The 19,923-nt window shown below is 37.2% G+C and overlaps 1 protein-coding gene and 1 long non-coding RNA gene across 2 annotated transcripts; one reads left to right on the top strand and one right to left on the bottom strand.

The window, feature by feature from the left end:
* Positions 1-1,532: 1,532 nt before the first annotated feature.
* Positions 1,533-2,059, top strand: LOC149615247 (uncharacterized). Its single transcript, XR_016376167.1, has 3 exons — positions 1,533-1,593; positions 1,687-1,783; positions 1,863-2,059. It is a non-coding gene; the product is annotated as an uncharacterized LOC149615247 (long non-coding RNA).
* Positions 2,060-16,416: 14,357 nt separating this feature from the next.
* On the bottom strand, positions 16,417-19,538 carry LOC149615246 (uncharacterized). The gene is made up of 4 exons (XM_089857850.1): positions 18,897-19,538; positions 17,798-18,845; positions 16,773-16,892; positions 16,417-16,697 (listed from the first exon to the last, which is right to left on the bottom strand). Exons 1-4 carry the CDS (start codon positions 19,536-19,538, stop codon positions 16,417-16,419), a joined length of 2,091 nt encoding a protein of 696 aa, XP_089713976.1.
* Between the last annotated feature and the right edge of the window lie 385 nt (positions 19,539-19,923).

Below are 19,923 nucleotides of genomic sequence, written 5' to 3'. Positions count from 1 at the left end.
AATGGCGTATTATTACGACTAGCAACTTGTGTGTTAAGATTTCCGCTTCTACTTGAGTTTTTTTGGTTTTTCTTCTTGTTTTTCTGACGGCTTACGGGTTTTCCGGATTTGCCAGCAATAGTCCACTCATTATTTCGGTGATTGCTGCCTGCAGCAGGTGTCTGGGGGTTAAGCGTAGGAAATGCCTCCATAACACAGGTTTGAGATCTATCAGGAGCGATGTTTTCTATATTGAGGGCTTTTTGATTGTCGGCCAGTTCTAAGGTGAGGTCAGTAAGTCTAGAATTTTCAACTCGTAAGTCCCTTAACTCGGTCGCCATGGTGTTTATCGTTGCTTGCATTTCCTCGAGCGCTTTACACATAACGTCAATTATTGAGGTGGAGCCCCGAGTAACCCCCTCGATATTCATGTATATTTTTAGCGTTTGCATTAAATTAACTTGGTCAGCAACTCTATGGTCTTTAAGAATATTTTCTAGCTCTTTTAGAAATAGGAGCTTGTCCTCAGGATTGTCAAGATTTGTATTTTCACTGGTTGTGGCCTTAAGTTTGGAGTCAATACTTATCTCCAGCTTAAGTATCTCCTCCCTAACGGTACTCAAAATACTAGTTTGGTCACACTTGCAGCTATTTGTCAGTAGAGTTTCCAGCTTATCATTAACTAGAGATATGTGCCCATCAGCGAGATTACTCTTTAAATGTATATTATTAGATAAAACCTCAAACTTCATCTGCATTTTATCGTCAAATGTTGCCATCTCCTCCCTTACTAATTTAGCAATTTCTGTTTTTAACTCTAAGGTGGTAGGTTTAACAGAAGCAGCAAGATCCAGTTCCTGACCCTCCGATGTGCTATGATCAATGTTCAACAGCTGAGATACGGAGCTTGGGAGAGGACTCGATATCACCGAGTCTTGATTTCTTTTTAATTTGCACAATGAGCACACATGTTTGCTAGTTTTTCTATCCTGTCCGTCCCAAAAAGATTGGCTCTCTACACGAGTAACATTCAAACATTTCCCATGAATTCTACCGAGGCACTCTCGACAAGGAATATAGTGCTCTTGTCCATAAAATGGCTTTTCACATTTGTGGCACTTATCTTTACTTGGGGCCATAATTATTTTTAGGCGCAAGCGGTATGAAAACCACCGGAGGTCGGTGGAAATCCAGCGGTAGTCGATGGCAGTTCTTAAGCCATGGTTACGGCTGGGTAGATAGTTGCAAACAACGCTCAGTTTTATCCAATTCACAATGAATACTTTAACTTTATCCAGAAGTTCTTGAATTTGTCGTTGATATACACAACTGGCATCTCGCGTTACTTGGAACTCGTCAAAATCCGACTCGCAAAATGCACTAAATGTAGAATATTAAATATAGTATATAATAACATCCTACTGATATGCTGAAGTGGGTTCACTCAAGGGTAATGAGACAAAAACGTCATACCGTATATACAATTCAAAGTATGACAGCCCCATAGGCAATCCTACCCCTATGGGATATACCATTGACTGTACGCGTGATATAGTCAAAGAAAAAAATTATGATAGATGGGTTTAAAAGTAAATGTTGCAGTACGTTCAACTGGTAAATATGGTTACTGAAGTGTCTAACAATATAAATGTGAATCAGTTTTTGTTGTGCTAAAGTTTTGGAATAAAACAGTAGTATAATTGACAGTGTCACACGAATGGGCTACTACAGTCAATATTGATGACGTCCACGCTTCAATCTATAATACAAACTTTAAATTGTTATAATTAACATCAAATACCATGTAATTACCACTTTATTTAGAAAATATTACAAAAATGTAATAATGTTTTAAGGCTTCAAACTTTGATCTTAATATACAGGATTTGCACATGTGGAGGAATCATACCATTTACACCAGGAGGACAGAAACCCGTCTCTTTTTGTCCTCCATGCAGCCCGGCCTTCTGGTGTAAGTTTCATAAATGCTCCATTTGTGTAAACTATCTTTATACAGGATTTGCTGCTACTTAATGTCACCTCAAATGAAGTAACATCAGCCTGCTTGTGTAAAAGACAAGAGACAATGTTTCAAGGTACATTTGGATGTAAAATGTTATAAATAAACAATTGTATGACAAAGGCAAAAAGTTGCTCTCTTGTCATGAGAGTAGCGACAACGTTTCTTCATAAACTGGTCAAAATAAAGCAATATGTTCTGAAATATCGTTCTGTATAAATTTATTATAATTATAATTTTAAATTAGATTTTTGGTAGAAAGTATGAATAAAACTGATTGAAGCGGACATATTACAAGAAGTTTCCTGTTTCGACTTTTTCGTTTGCCTAACTTACCATTTAGGCAAATCTTAGATTTAAGTGATAGTAGAGTGTAAGTTTGCCTAATATAGAAGTGTGTCGTCTTTATATGTGAAACTGGAGAAGCTACATCGTCAGTTAAATCGTTAGTTGAAAAGCCAAAATAAGTTGAACGCATTCAATAAGATACCTTTCATTCAACGTTATACCATAGAGTGTGCGACACTATCGAAACATGGTGAAGTCTTAATGGTGTCCTTTCGTTCGAGCATTTATATGTCGAATGTCATTCATGTAATTGGTAATCTTCACGATATGTATCACTTATTATTGGTACAAGTACCTGTATTGATATTCGATCGAGGTACTCGATACCAACAATTAGTACTCATCCAGGACTAACAGAAATTAGAAATGCCAAGATTAAACCCGGGAATTATAACCGAAAATCTATTGTTTTAGGCTTCTTCAACCTACAGCAGTGTTTTTACGCTCGTGTTTCTCAGCTTATTACTTGGTGACATGACACATTCTACCCGTGAACTGGAATGGTATATCAGAACAGTTACGTCTTCAATTTCTGTGCATTGGAATCTCTCTTTCATAAAGACAAATGGGTTCTCTAAAGCCTAACCAGTGTATTGCGCACAATATATCTTAGATAGCCTTGCATGGTTCAGCTACACACGCCCCTTTCAATGATAAAACACTTCTGCTACAAGGTTTTTGACGACCAGAATTAACCCCTGTTACAATGCTATATTTTAGTAAAGATTGTGAAGCTATATTATTAAAATGTAAAATTATACTTCGTCTACCATAAAGTACACTATCGTTACACATTAAATACTTGAATAAACTTCCATTCCAGAGTCATGTTACCGAGATACAGTACACTAACCCTAAACATGTGGGAATTGGGGAAAATAGTCTGCTATTTGAAGGTTCACGAAATAGATGGCGTAAAGAACCTAAAAATAGAGGTTAAAGGTTATTGCACTGACCTTTGACGATAACCGACACAAAATGCTGACATTACACCGTACGTTCAGTGTCAATTGAAAAGCTAACTGAACTGAACCACTATCTTTCCTTGCTTGCATGAACATCCAATCTCAGCCCAGAATCCAATTGCGCCTCGAAACCTAAGCCGCCAATCAAAAGCCAGAATCCAGTTCTCTATGGACCAATGAGCGACGAGAATCCAAGTGGGCGCGGAAAGATAAGCCTGCAGAATACGGCGGTTGATTTAAGTTTATTTGCTACGTAGTCGATCAAGCTTTTTTTTTCTTTTCTCTTAGGCGCACTATGGAACGAAAACTGGCCATTGACGCCATGAAATTGTTTTCGAACGACAAGAAAAGGGCCTCCGCTTATTTGATGATCACGACCGAACGTCTCGACGATCTTTTGAACGACGACGATGAAAATGACGCGCTCCATATTGATTCTACCAGCGAAGACAGCGACGTATCGGAAAGCGTCAAACAATCCAAAAGGTACGAACAACGATCGTATTTTAATCGGTTAAGCTTAAGACACTTTCTTCTATTCGTTTTTCCCTTTTAACAACGCTAAACCAATATTTTTTAAAAAAGGTCAAAACCATCGTCGCCTTCTTCGGACGGAGAAACTGGTGACCGTAAAGCCAACTCCGAAGAAAAGTAAGTGTAAATGCTATGTTTAAGAGCTCGATCACTTTTATAAGTTTTTATTCCGTTCAAATTTCAATCTCATCTCCGTAGTTGACGAAGTATTCTAGTGTACCCTATAATATAGTTTTCCCTAATTGGCTTAATTTCATGACGCGGAGTTTCTCGTTACCAACTTTCGTATTTACGTTATTTTTTCCTCAATTTCTTTTATTTTTATTTGGAGATTAAGAAAATCTCGAGAGAAATATTCGAGGGACGATGAAGATTTAATTTGCGAGTTTATCGTTAAACAATATCAAGAAAATGAGACGAGCCCTTTCGGTACGCGGTACCTTCTTCAATTATGGTATCTCGAATTTGGACCCAATTATTTTTCTTCCGTTATTCGTTTCAGGACCTAAAATGTTTCAAGCAATGGCGAATGAAAACGTCCTTCCAGGCCGTACCGCCAGTTCCCTTTCAAAGCGGACTATCTTTTTTCTAAAACCAAAAATTGAGAAGCTAATAGGTAAGAAATCGAAATGGAAAACCTATACCTGAGGTATTTTTACCTTGATCCTCGACGATACTTTTACAACGCTCTTTTTTTATTTTCTTCATACAAGTTCAAAAACGAAACAAACGTTCCAAAAGCGTCACACACCGCTTCGTCGTCAACGACCGGACCCTCGATAAAAAAAATTAAATTTCTGATGCACCCTCGGAACGAAGGGTTTTTTGTGAAAAACTTCGCGTCTTTTATGTTTTGCTTAATCTATTAACGCTAAATTTCAATTATATATAGAAAACTTGTAAACGATGAACTTGTTAGACTAAGCCACATTAAAGAACAAGAAGAACCACACGTAGTACTGAATCTTTCAAAAGACACCTCTAATGAAAAAATGCTACAAGAAGTTCGTCGTATCTTAAAACTCGTATATACCGACAAAACCGGTGATTCCGACCGTAGTTGCGGACAAGCCGTGAAAAGTAATAAAACAGTCTAATATCATTTTCCATTTTGCACCAATTTTTACTAATCGTAAAAAATAGTTCTTCAGGATACCGGTTGCAAATTGAAGAGCACAAGGAAAATTCCCACGCCAGAAAAACTCGAAATAGTTGAGGGTGCCTTCGATATTAAAATTTATCTACAAACTTTCGTTGAAGAAGAACTCGCACGGCTTAATGTTTTTTAACGAAAACGGGTCCTTTAATGGGGATACCATCAGGACTCTAGCTCCGTACGAGTCACAGCCCTGAAAAGTTTTTGCTCGACGTCATAAATAGGGTTACGGCAATTGAAAATCGTATTCATCAGGTAAGTCGATATACGCTTTTTTTATACTCTTTTTAAACGTTTTTTATCGTTTACCCCTCCCCCGTTTTAGAAAAAAGAAGTCACGTCTATTCCGTTTCCCCTCGACGAACAAAGGGTTAAAATTTTGGGCCCTGACGGCGTGAAAACTTTCGTGGAAAATTTGTGGGACCAAAAACAAATATTCGGCAACATAGACCAGGGACCCTATTCTCTAACTGCATTTGGATCGTTCCTAATCCAAATGATTTGGATTTGGCGTCGATTCATCCCCAAATGACACTAATCGGTATTCTGTTACTTCGAATCCCTTTTCATTTGGTTCAAACCCTATCGAAACATTTGGCAAGACAAATGGCCGGCCAAATCGTCATTTGGATAGCTCTTTTCCCCATTTTCACCCCGTTTGTGGCCGCCATTTTTTTAAGGGGAAAAAATTTGAGAGAGGGTTCTTTTTCGTGGTCATTTTCATATTTTTTGAGGATTTGCTTATGAATGGATTTTAAATATAATATAAAGTAGGTTTCAAGCTTTAATATAAGCCTAATATCATAATTTTCCGCCTTTTTATCGTCCCACAATCTATTTCTAAACTTGGCATTTTTTTAAGGCGGTGAAATTGCGCTAAGCCTCGGCTTACCCTTAATTTTTGCTATTTAAAAAAATGTTTGCCTCTTGTTGCCCGTTACTTCGCCTTCTCTTATCGTCGTATTTTTAAAGTTTAGAATTTGAAAGTAGTGCTTTGTTTTCTTAAAATTAACTTAATTGTATAAGATTTCAATATTATAATTGCGTTAAACGTCGATGTTTACGAATTCAAGGGACGCGCCTTGCATTTGAATTTCGTTCCCTCGAAACTACCCCCTTTAAGGGGCCAGACTCCGAAGGCTTTTTCTTTATCGCCGTCTGTCAGCCCCGATAACAGCTGTAGTGAGAAATGTTATTTAATAAAAATGTATGCGCTCAGTGTGTTGTTGCGTTTGCATTTTAATGCTTCTAATCGGGGTGCGCGTCGAGGTTTACGAATCCAGTGTGTGTTGCGAAATGAAAATCAAGGGTGGATACTTTATGATCTATGCTTTAAAAGGAATTTGACGGCGATATGCAGCCAAGCAAAACGGTATTAGGCCTTGCCAAAAGTTGACTGAGCTATAGTGAGCCTTCGTCAGATTATCACATGTCAATGATATAAGAAATTGACCCTCGTATATCCTGTGATGAGGAGATGTTATAAAGTTACTAATTCACAATTTTGGACGTAGATACTGTCTAGTGACACTTAAAGCAACGATTTAATCTTATAAACAGACTACCATCATAAGCCCATATCGTAAATTAACCGATGTTTATATCTAAGCTTAATTGAAATACCATTATCAATTTTTTTATCTACTGAAAGAGATATCTACTTATATTCATTTCAAATTAACGAATAGAAATTTGAAAATTAAGTTAGAACCGATTAATTGGGAAAATTGTTATATTGGTCACCGGTACCGATCACAGATAGATTTGCGTCTTTCAGTAGTGTTTATTATGCTTGTGAAATGGTAAGCGAAATCTGTGATTAAAGTTTAAAATAGGCATGGGCAAAAAGTGCTTTAGCCATATCAACTAGATTACCGAATATCTAAATTTGACCAAAATTAACAAAATATTCCCTTCATGATTAAAAATCTTGTTTGAAGCAGCAAGCCATCTAATCCTTATTTACCTTCTTTTGAAAAAAAGTAGGTTGATACCTCGTTCAGTAGATGATTGATTGATATTTCAGTTTGATTGAGTTTAAAAAAAAATTGGTTACACCATTGGTTAATATACAACATTGACCAATTGACAATCACAAATTTTACTAACTATATTAAAAAAACCGGTTCAAAACTTTATTAGTTTTGAAACGAGTTAAATTCTAATATTAAACATATGCACTTGCTAATTCCTCGTAGGTAATTAATTTATTGCCTTAGTGAAATTAATTATGAATTTTATTTACACATAATAAATGTTTACTTCTAAAATTTAAATGTAAAATGAGTGCATTATTTCCCAATTAATAAAAGATATCCACCTATTTTTCATTCAAATTAATTTCCTAATTAATATTAATTAGGCCTAATAAGCTTAAACTATCAAATTAAGAGGTTTCTTAATTGTACAAAATTATTACAATCTAACATGCAAAAATTCAAGGCTTAAAAACATTTTACTTTCATATTAAACGCCGAAAAGAATTGACCAATAAACACTAAGTAAAATTACGTAATGAAAGAGGAAGTGATGTACATTTGGTTTGGATTAAATTTTGGCGGGAGATCCAAATGTCGATTTGGATTTGGGTTAGAGAATACGGTTTTAAGCGCCCTATCCAAATGGAGCCGATCCAAACGTTTAGATTTGGATTCTCATCCAAATGCTTTAGATTTTTAGAGTATAGGGTCCCTGGACAATTTGGCCAGAAACAGACAAGTTTTGAGCCCTTTAACGAAGGAATTCACGAAAATGGTTAGTGACAGTACGGACAATTCACGTAAATTTGAAAATCTAATTCAATTACTATTTCAGATAGTTTCTACCAAAGAAACATTCGTCAAGATAGAGAAATCTCTACAAAGATTTTTAGCCGTCGAAGAAATCGAAAAATATGATGTAAAGTTGGTTTTCGAAGACGACGAAGCCAAATTATTCGGAAGCGCCGAGATGGTCGAGTCCGCCACGAAATGTCTCGAGGAACAACTTGAAATTTTAATCAAATTTACCACGGACTTTATACAAAATATGGATCGTTCCAACGCCGGTACGTTTCGCTCTTTACCCTATTTATAAATGTATATATTTTTAATCAATTGATTTTCTCACGTAAAGAATTCAACCATTTGCTCGAAAAAGCCAACAAAAGGGCTCTCCTTTCAAAATTTCAGGATTAAAATACATCTTTCTTAGAATTAGTTCGTAGTAAAGTAAGTATTACCAAACCAAACAATTTTTCATTTCCCAAAATCATTTTTCGCTCCCTTTTAAGATACGCGAGCGAGATGGCAATACGAAGCGAATGCCTCTACCGAAACCCGACGAGAGAGACACTCTTAGAAAAGTCATCAATTACGTCAAGCACGAGTTCATTTTCCTCTGCGGTAAAAATAACGTAAAATTGGATGAGGTCGCTAAAAACTTCAACGTCATTGCAAAGCCGCTATTGACATCCGAAGCGGGTGCCGTCGAACTGTTCGGCAATTTCGACGACGTTATTCGTGCCGCGGACGCGTTAAAAAAATTCACGTCAAGGTTCGAAAAGACTTAGAATGCGTGGTCTACCCAAGTTCATAGGCCCTGGAAGAGCAGTTTACGCGTAACAATACCCTCTTGGAAGAGTACGGCGTTTATATGGAGAAATACGAGATGGGAAGTTTACAAATTTATTACGACAAGGAAATCGAACTCAGAAACTTTTTCGAATCGTTAGAAGATTAAAATATAAAAAAATTACCGTTTCGGAAAAAATACGGTTTTAAAATTTTCCATCCGTTTTTCGAAATGGCCCCCCAGTAACAAAATCGACGTTGGACCGACTTAGTCGGTTCGAGGTCCAACCAACACTGACGTAAAAGCGTCGGTAAACTTTCATTTCGACCGTCGAAATGTCCTATCCGTTTAAGCGTCGGCCCGACTTCCGGTCATAGAAATTTTGCCAGCACTTAAACCGACTCTAAAAAGTAAGCGTGTCCAGCTCTTACCTTATCAAACAAGAAGTCGGCTTTGTTATCTGGTTATGGTCGGATTATTAATCTAACTTCGGTCGGCTTTATCGACTGTTATTTATCGGATTTATGGCTTGTTTGTGGTCGGCTTTATGGCTTGTTTGTGGTCGGCTTTATAGCTTGTTTGTGGTCGGCTTTATATCTTGTTTGTGGTCGGCTTTATAGCTTGTTTGTGGTCGGCTTTATAGCTTGTTTGTGGTTGGCTTTATGTCTTGTTTGTGGCCGGCTTTATGGCTTGTTTGTAGTCGGCTTTATGGCCGGCTATACGACTTGATTATGGTAGGCTTTACGACTTGTTTATGGATTGTTTATGGTTGGCTTTAAGGCTTGTTTATGGTCGGCTTTATGAATTGTTTACGGTCGGCTTTATGGATTGTTTACGGTCGGCTTTATGGATTGTTTATGGTCGGCTTTATGGATTGTTTATGGTCGGTTTTATGGATTGTTTATGGTCGGCTTTATGGATTGTTTATGGTCGGCTTTATGGAGTGTTTATGGTCGGCTTTATGGATTGTTTATGGTCGGCTTTAAGGGTCGTAGTTACTGTCTTCCAAACACCACTTTCATCTGGTCTTTTGTCCATCCCACATGGACTCCGGTGTGAACTTACTGGCTTCTACTCCTTCATCATCGTTAAGGTTAGCAATCGGCTAGGGTTACAAGAAACTTCTAGCCTCCCAATGGCGCATTTTCCACCAAAGGTTCGCGCAATTGTGCTGTTCTTATCCATTACTAAGATTCGAAACCTTATGTACCGATTGGAGTTAGACAACAATGGGCGTATGCTTCATTTCAAACGTCAATATTAGTCTAGCCTCTCAAGAATGTTCAATAGTTATTTTTTAAACGATGTAACGCGCAATAAGGTTAATAATTATCGAAGAAAATATATAATATTATTTATATTTATTTTAATGTTTAAGATAATCTTTAACCGTTGATACACTAGTGCACTTTGATAAAAACGCATTTTAGTTGGTAAGGAGTCGAGCAGCCAACATAATCCTTCATTACATTAACCGACTTAAAATGTAACTATCAGACTACTCTATTCTATTGTTCTCAAGGCCGACTGCAAAGCGGAGTTAGCAACTGAACGTAAATAAGAGTCGGATTTCCGTTGTAAGTGCCAACTAGACCATAAACCGACGAATCTACCTCGAACCGACTCAAACGCGGAAGCTTCATTATAACGAAACTTGAAATGTTTAGTATTGATCGGTAGGTAGTCGGATATGCCGACCTCTCGACGCTTGTTGTTAAATTAATAAAAACCAATGTTTGTTGGTAAGGAGTTGAGCAGCCGACCTAATCCTTCCTTACACCAACCGACTTAAAATGTAACTATCAGACTACTCTATTCTATTGTTCTCAAGGCCGACTGCAAAGCGGAGTTAGCAACTGAACGTGGATAAGTCGGATTTCCGTTGTAAGTGCCAACTAGACCATAAACCGACGAATCTACCTCGAACCGACTCAAACGCGGAAGCTTCATTATAACGAAACTTGAAATGTTTAGTATTGAACGGTAGGTAGTCGGATATGCCGACCTCTCGACCCTTGTTGTTAAATTAATAAAAACCAATGTTTGTTGGTAAGGAGTTGAGCAGCCGACCTAATCCTTCCTTACACCAACCGACTTAAAATGTAACTATCAGCCAACTCTATTTGTTTGTTCTCACCGCCGTTTTCAAAGCGGAGCTAGTAACTGAAGTTGGATAAGAGTCGGACTTCAGTTGTAAGTGCCGACTAGACCATAAACCGACGAATCTACCTCGCACCGACTCAAACGCGGAAGAAGCTTCATTATAACTATTCTTTAGTATTATCGGTAGGTAGTCGGATATGCCGAACTCTCGTCCCTTGTTGTTATTTTGATAAAAACACATGTTAGTTGGTAAGGAGTTGAGCAGCCGACCTAATCCTTTCTTACACCAACCGACATAAAATGTAACTATCAGCCAACTCTATTTGTTTGTTCTCACGGCCGACTTCAAAGCGGAGCTGGTATCTGAAGTTGGATAAGAGGCGGACTTTAGTCGTAAGTGGTGACTAGGCCATAAAGCGAATAAACTACCTCGAACCGACTAAAACGCGGAAGAAGCTTCATTACAACTAAAACTGAAATTTTCAGTGTGATCGGTAGGCCGTCGGATATGTCGACCTCTAGACCCATATTGTTATCTTTTATTTGATAGAAACGCGTGTTAGTTGGTAAGGAGTCGAGCAGCCGACCTAATCCTTCTTTACATTAACCGACTTAAAATACAACTATCAGCCAACTCTATTTTATTGTTCACACGGCCGACTGCAAAGCGGAGTTGGCAACTGAAGTTGGATAAGAGTCGAATTTTAGTCGTAACTACCGACTAGACCATAAACCGACGAATCTACTTCGAACCGACTCGAACGCGGAACACTCGTGTTACTGGGGGGGAGTAGGACTTTTATCGCCGTTGTCCTTATTGGAAAACCGAGAAAAGGTTTTTTTTTGGTAAAATTTCATTAAAAAACTTGTAGAAACGTATCTTAGTCGGTATTTTAATTTTTTTTTTGGAATAATACGAAAGACGTAAAAAAAGAGTACGGCTTTTACCGGTAAATGTTTGTTAACACTTTCGAAAAACTCTCTTGAAAATTAACTCTTCGATTTACGTAAGTTTTTTTAGCGCGATTAACCGAGATTATGGTTTGAAAAATTCCTTTCTCCCTATTAGAATTAAAACAAAAATTTAAAAATTTATAATATATAGTTACTTAAACGCCAAAAAACATTGAATACAAGTTCCTATATATTCATTTCGTACTTAATTTAAAATCTTTATTTTATCGACCGTTTATGTTTAAAAAAAATTGGATTAGTTCCTTTAAAATAAAATATAATTTGTGTGGATATAATGGTTTGAAGCCTGTAATTTTCGCGTAAAAACCACGTTTCTTTTTGTGATCATCAACTTAAATAAGGAATACATATATTCACATTGAAAGGTAACATTTTTTGCTATATTTAAATTAGTTTTGGGGTGCCTAGTTTTTGAAATGTGCACTTTAATAAATTTCAAGAAAAATATTCTATAAGTGAACTTTCGTTATGAGTTATAAACGTGACAGTGTGTTAGCCACTAAAATAAGATCAATATACATGACAAAAATGGGTAATGAACGAAAAAAATAAACGAATTCCTCCTCCTCCTCTTCAGTTAAATTACCTATGCGTATAGAGCTTCATCTATTTAGTTGTCTCAAACGGAAGAAAATCCAACCCTTTTCTAATGAAACAAAAGTCATACCATCCTGTTAACTGGAAATGGTAGCTGTAAAACCCTTTTGCTAGGAATGCGAGATGTAAAACCCTTTTCTCTAGAAATGAAAACAATGTAGCTGACTGAGAATTTAAGTTTATTATATTACAATTTACAATACATATTATTCATTTCCGTGAAAAAAAATTTAATGTAAAAAAGATACACGAGCCACTTTAGTATGCGTTACCTTTTCTTGGTCTCTAAATGTAAAAGATCTAAGATTGCTAATAGTATGCCAGCCGGTATTATGCGAACCAATTTCCTCACTATACATATTAAATAAAGGTTTTTTTATACAATTACTACAGAAACTTTTCTGTACGTCCCAAATTACTTCTACCATCATGTCGTCTCGATGCACTACTGTATGAGTTTTTACCGCTAGATATTTCGTATTTGGTTCGTCCATATCGCTAAAAAAGACAAAACAGTCTCTGCAAACTCTACGTTGGCATTTCCTTTCACCTTTTCTCCATGTTTTTAAAAAATAGTCATATTCTATGTGGTGGTACCCATCCAATAAAAAGAAAGGGATGGTAACTCTATTCCTTTGCGTAGCTTGAAATTGAGCAAAAGTCAAGCGATTATCCACTTCGAATTCAATTTCTGATTCTATGATCCAAAGCCAATTAGGAATTTCTTCGGGATATAGATCTTCTTGGCCCAGGTTCCCTCGCTCACCAATAGCCGCTTTCCAAAATACCCGTTCAGATACTCCCCAAAGTTGGCGTGGAACTGTTTTCTTAATATCATTAAAGGTTTGCTCCGTATTAGCTAAAACTAATTCCATTGTTACTACTAAGGCTCTAACGGCCATGGATCTCAAAGACATGGGTGAACGAGATTCCATATTGATTTTAAATATATGAAGAGATGTTTAAAAGTTAATAACTGAATGCTGTATGTGCCCTTAATTTTTAAATTTCCCCTTAAATACCTACTGTTAATTAGATAAAAATATTTGCCAAAAGTAACATTAGGTCGACTGAAAGGTTACTTACCGATAACTTGAATCGAACCAGGATCTTTCAAATTCCATATTTAGCAGCCAATACGCTACCAATCGACCAAATGTTACCTGTGATCTTTCCGTGTGAAACTATAGGCCTATTTTCCAAATAACTACTATCTATACAATGTATGACGGAGGTGATATTAGATTTTTTTGCAAAGGTAGTTTAAGTATAGTAAAGCATATATAAGGCTCATTAGACTTCAAAGTTAATTGTTGCGTTGAGTCATAATTCCAAGAAAAATCCTTCTATGCCAGAACTTCGAATTAACTAAAACGTCATTGTTTCTAAGGCTTGAGTTCCAAGAAATTTTAATTTTATTTAAAGGTATGGTTATTTAAAGGTACTCTGAGACATTCCACGAGAGCCCATCCTTGGACGTCGTGAAATGTCCAGATTGTAACAGGTATTTTAAAGGTCCCGAATGCTTCCAAATACATAGAACTAATAAAATTTGTGAAAAAGTAAAAAGATGCAAAATTTGCTGCGAAGAAATAGAAAAAAATCACAAATGTAGTAAAGTATGCCCAAAATGTAAAATTGAACACCCGCCTAGGCTTTGTTATGTCCAACCCCTTACTAAAAAGAATAAGGAAACAACTTATTGTTATTTCGATACCGAATGTATAGTAGATAATTCCCTTCATACTCCAATACTTCTAGTTTCTGCTATGCAAATAGAGGAAAATGTTTACGATTATAACATTTTTAGAGGACTAGATTGCGTAGACAAAATTATGCAATACCTCACCCAAGTAGACGAAAAAATTGTTTTTACTAGAGACAACAAAAGACGTAGAGTAACCAAACCTAGGTTTGAAAATGTTACTATTGTTGCTCATAACATGAGAGCCTATGACGGGTTTTTCATTTTACAATGGTTAATCCATAATTATGCAAAAATAGAAATTATATTCGATGGAGCAAAACTGCTAGCAATGTATGTTAAAAACCAAAATTTAAAATTTATATGTAGTTTTTTCCTTTCTGGCTATACCATTAAGGGCTTTTTCGGAGGCATTTCAGTTGGGTTCAACCTGCAAGCAGTTTTTCCCATATATCTTTTTATACAAAAACAATTTAGATTATTGTGGAAAATTTCCCGATAAATCTTATTTTCAGCCAGAGTTTATGAAAAGATATGATAACATAGCTTTTGAAAAGAGGTATAGTGAAAAGTCAAAACAACCCGTTTATAATGCCATGTTAGAGTTACAAGAATATTGCGTGGCTGATGTCCAAGTCCTTCAGAAGGGTGTAGACTGTTTTCGTAACCATTTCAAAACAGTAACGGGTTTAGACCCAATGAATTGCGGTGCGATAACCATAGCTGGAGCTTGTACTTCGGTGTATCTTCAAAAATACTTACAGAAGAATACCCTTGGTGTCGTTCCAAACCCTGGATTCCGTGGTTCAGGTAACCAGAGCAAGAAAGCCATAAAATGGATGGCATGGGTAAGTAAGGAAAGAAAGGTCGAGATTCAAACTGTAATGTCAGCATCAGGAGAAAAGAAAATTGGACCATATGCAGTTGATGGTTATTGCAGAGACCCGGAAATAATTTTAGAATTCATGGGCTGTTTATATCACGCGTGTAAAAAGTGTTACAAAGGAAGTGAGGGGAATAGCGTAGTTAAGGAAACCAATAAAGTTGTTTACGAAAAAGGACTTGATAGAATACAATACATTAAAGAGCTTCATCCTAGGGCTGAGATCATTACTATGTGGGAATGTGATTACGATAAACTGATGGCTGAAAATTCAGATAAGAGAATAGTAAGCCTCGATACCTGCGGGCAGCGCAGGGGGGATGAATTTTTTCCCCCATGGTTTATACCCGCGAAGGGGGGACGAATTTTTTTGCCCCCATGCCTCCATCCCCGGAGGGGGGTTGGTGTGTCTCCCCCTCACCTCCTCCACCTGAAGGGTGGAGGTTGTTCTTGAGTGTATGCTCTCTCTTTGCGCTAAGTCCCCTTTTTTTATTCTGACTTTCACTTTCTCTTTACCCAGCCCGATACCCGCAAGAGCGCTGTGAAGGCTGGAGAGTTTTTTTTCTCTCTCTCTCTTGGTTCCCTGACTTTCACCGTCTCTTTCCCTTTGACCGCCTCTTTATTTTTACGCTTGCGAATGTACTAGCCTAGCGGCGCGAGAGCGCTGTGAAGGAGAGTTTTTTTTCCCTCTCTCTTTTTTTCCTCTTCTCCGTTACATGTGCAAAGCGGGGGAATGCGTGTACAACCATAGCGACGCGCGTTTTCTCTCCGAATAGCACTGAAATGTTATAGGAATATATCTCTCGGGTTCCTCTTCTCCGTTACGCGTGCAAAGCGGGGGAATGCCTGTACAAGCCTAGGAATTTCTCTCCCAACGTTTTTTTAATTTTACACGGCATTTTAATTCCGGTAAAATTTTTTTTTTAAAGCGGGGCATTTTTTTTTACTTTTGCGATATGTATAAATCAAGAGGCGTTAAATATTTTATCCATGTTTTATTTTTTTTACATAAAGTATTTTTTCTAGTAAAGTATTAATATTACGGATGCGTTCATTAAAATGCAATTTATCGATATAATAATAGTTAAAACGATCCTCGTAAGGTATTTTATATATTACGGTAAAAGGGCAAAAAGTAACCTTTTTTTTTCACCATTGTAAGAGTCTTTTAAATTCGTCTTTTCTTGATAAGACAGATATAGTCATCTTTTTCCGAAGTAACGTCTACTTCGATAGGCACATTGAGCGTCCGTTTTCCAAGAATGAAGGGGCATTCAGGGTACAATTGTCTATGTTTATCGCGTACCGATTCCGAGGTTGTCCATACTTGAAGAGTGCCGTGGCAAAAGAAACATCTGAAGGTATGGTCCGTGTGGACTAGCGTTTGTTGCCCGAAAATGTATGGACAGTCTGGGTACAATTGTCTATGTTTATCGTTTACCGATTCCGAGTTTGTCCATACTTGAAGAGTACCATGGCAAAAGAAACATCTGAAGGTATCTCTACGGCCTAAATAAAACCCGTCTCGCGCTAGTTCGGCTGCATCAACGTAAAGCGACGGCCACGATTGGAAAGTTTTTAAACGGGCTTCTTCCGAATTCATGTCGTATTCAACATCTCGCGGTTCTTGGGGTCGCTGAAAATTTCTTGGACGTAGGTATCCAAAATTGCCTTTTGAATGACAGACTTTGGAATGCGAAACTCCATATAATCAGAGCGGGCGGTGGGTGGTACGTCGTGACCCTTGTCGTCTTCGATCGGTACGTTGTTTGTTGGAAGTCCGCGGATGAAGGGACAACTAGGAAAATGACGTTTGTGTTCTTCGTGCACAGAATCCCGAATTTTCCAATCGTTTAATATACCGTGACAAAAATAACACTCTACGGTATCGTGACCATACGTATATAAATAAAAAAATCCGTCTCTAGCTAGATCTCGGGGGTTTGTATACGGACCCTTCCAGCGATGGAAACTTTCACGTCTTTTCGCCTCGGTGTTCATACTAGTTATGAAACCCAACGATCTTTTCCGTTTGCTTATATAATTCAACATGTACAACACCCCCCCCCTAGCGGCTAAAATAATAATTCATGCCCAGACCCGTTCGCCCTCCCCCCGCACCAAAAACTAAACTTTAACTAAACTCAAACTATATCAAGAGCCGACCCCCATTCGACCCCCCATACCACCAAACTAAACCTATAACTAGAACTGCCCCCCACCCTCATTCTCTCCCCTATCAATCATGCCCAGACTTGTCAGCCAGCCACGCAGACGTTCTTTGTATACAAAGTTGTTTACGACATTCGAACCAAATGGATCCCCCCAAGATTAAAGATAATTCGTGCCCAGACCCGTTCGCCATCCCTGCTATGAACCTCTCACCCCCCTTTACAAATGTTGTTTACGTCACTCGTCTGCAAATAACACGACCAGACATGTTCTCCCCCCTTCAGAGAATCTGTTTTCAAGCTGTAATATGTGTATGTTGAAAAAATAAAATCATTTTTAAAGGAAAAAATACATTTATTCATTTTTTTACATGTAAATATCATAAATTAATAAATTAGTCAATAAATTAATAAATTAGTCAATAAATTAATAAATTAGTCAATAAATTAATAAATTAGTCAATAAATTAATAAATTAGTCAATAAATTAATAAATTAGTCAATAAATTAATAAATTAGTTAATAAATTAATAAATTAGTTTTAAATTAGTTTTAAATTAATAAATTAGTTTTAAATTAATAAATTAGTTTTAAATTAATAAATTAGTTTTAAATTAATAAATTAGTTTTAAATTAGTGATAAATTAATAAATTAGTGTTAAATTAATAAATTAGTTTTAAATTAATAAATTAGTTTTAAATTAATAAATTAGTTTTAAATTAATAAATAAATAAATAAATAAATTAGTTAATAAATTAAGTTGGGTTCTGGTAGCCATAGGGGACTGTTTTGAAATTGTCTAGTATACGGATTTTATCGACCGTGGCTCTATAAACTTTGTGAGTGTCTATAGAGACAAGCGTGTGATTGGGAAGCCTCGAAATGTGTCTCGGAATTGGAACAGTTATGGGCAAAAGGGGTTTGTCTAAATCAACGCCTAGTAATCCTTTTAAAGTTTCGTGATTGACTAGTTTCTCGTTAGAGACATTAAGACGAAACCCTTTGACTTTGGTTGTATTGAACCTTTTGCCAGAGTCTGGATCTGTTACCCAATAACTATAGTTTTTGCATCCTCCACTGACAAAGGTATCAATGTAGGCGTTTTTACCATAACCTTCCAATTCGTTGGTCATTTCACCCAGAAAGTTACCAGTTTCTATTAGCGGTATTCCCAGGGGGGATATGTACACAAGAGAATCTGTATCGTAATAAAAGCATTTATCCCCGACAATTTCCAGATATTCTAATAAACAAAGACGGGCCATGGCCGTTGTATAGCAGGCTATAGAGACGTTGGTATGCTTCAAAACAACGTCGGCCTCAGTCGTAGGAACCCATTTGACTAGCAGCGTTTCTTCATTTATGGTTAAAACGCTTTTTACTTCAACATCCGGGTTACTTAAGAGTTCGTAAAGTCTGCGGGGTTCTTTGATAATTTCCGTTTTGGTTGGTTTCACTCTTTCCCCGAATTTACCCCAAAGACTATTCAGGGCAAGTTTTGCTACGCTACGCAACCCTTCGTTTCTTTTAATCTTGACTGGGTCTAAAAGTACCCCCTCTCTAATTTTAAAATTTTTAATATAATTGTCACGTTCCTCGGGGGTAACGCAATTCGAGGGGTAACCACTAGCCGTCTGCTTATGAAGAAGGAACGAATCAACGTATTTTTGAAACAAGCCGGCCTCGCCAGTTTCAGGGTTATATTGTCGCACCTTGTATTTCCAGGCCTCTATCTTTTTTAGGATAACATAACCCCGATTTACAGCGGCACGAAGTTCATCAATCACCCAAGTGCCGATTAGTTTTCGCTCTTCGTCGGAATGGCGACAGTCTCCTTGGAAACGTTTCAAGGCACACTACCGGCAAAGAGTGAAAACTAATTTATTGTTTAACCTTGTTGGCAAAACAGGGTGAAAGAGGCTAATTGGCGGTAAAACTTCGCATTTCAGAAATCCATCGAATGTGAAAATGTCGGGAATATTATCCAGTAAAATTTCTGGGTGCCCGACTGGCAGATTCTTTCTCTTGTTGACGAAAGGATAGAGACTAGTTACGTCAACGTAATGCATTTTCTCGCTGCCGGATACTTTATGGTATAGTTTAAGTACCGACGTTCTTCCACCAAAAAAGGCATCGCGAGGATTTAAAGGTTCGCGTACTTTTTCTTTAATGTTTTCTGCTTCCAGAAAAACACCAATAGCCGGATTATCGGTTTTATCTTTAGTCCAATTACATTCCCACTTCGTTATTACTTTAAAACCCGCTTTCTCGATTCGTTCCTTCTTTTTTAAAGTTCTGACGTACAAGGTGTTCAAGGTTTGACCAGGATCACCTTGCAAAGATTGGTTACGGTTGACTTTGTAGCATTTGGGGCAACCATGGAAATAACACCCGTTAAACTCTAGAACATCTTTATCACAAAGGCCGTCCACATTCATTTTCAAAACTTTGGCTTCAGAGCCGTTAAACGCAGACTGTATATCTACGCCGTTTTCGTGAGCATACCAGGATAACCATTCTATAGCCACAAGTGACTGATTATCAATCATTCTATAGAGGTTATGAGGAATAATGCCTATAGAATCTTCGACATCAGCACACGCAACCTTTAACAATCTAAAGCTGGAAACGAATATCAGGGGTGGAGACAGTATCGACTTCACATTGAACGCTTCAGAAGCAAGCGAGTTAAATCGATTAATGCCATATATTAATGAACATGTGAAAAAGCTTGTATCGAACGAACAGGTCTATTTATTACTTGGGGATTTGATCTGCGCTGAACTTATTACCATATATAAAATATTACACATAGATTACGGTGAATTCTTTTCTTTCGAAGAAATTGAAGATCATATTAATTTTGACAGTGTACTATCATATTTTGGCTCGTACGTTTCACCGTATAAAATATTAATGGCTTTTGAAAGTAGA

The sequence above is a fragment of the Phalangium opilio genome, unplaced genomic scaffold, assembly GCF_054372755.1.
Source record: "Phalangium opilio isolate 3A_F unplaced genomic scaffold, DU_Popi_V2 ptg000225l_1, whole genome shotgun sequence".
Lineage (NCBI taxonomy): Eukaryota > Metazoa > Arthropoda > Arachnida > Opiliones > Phalangiidae > Phalangium > Phalangium opilio.
Note: the sequence above shows the minus strand (reverse complement) of the source record. Positions and strands in the feature narration are given on the sequence as shown.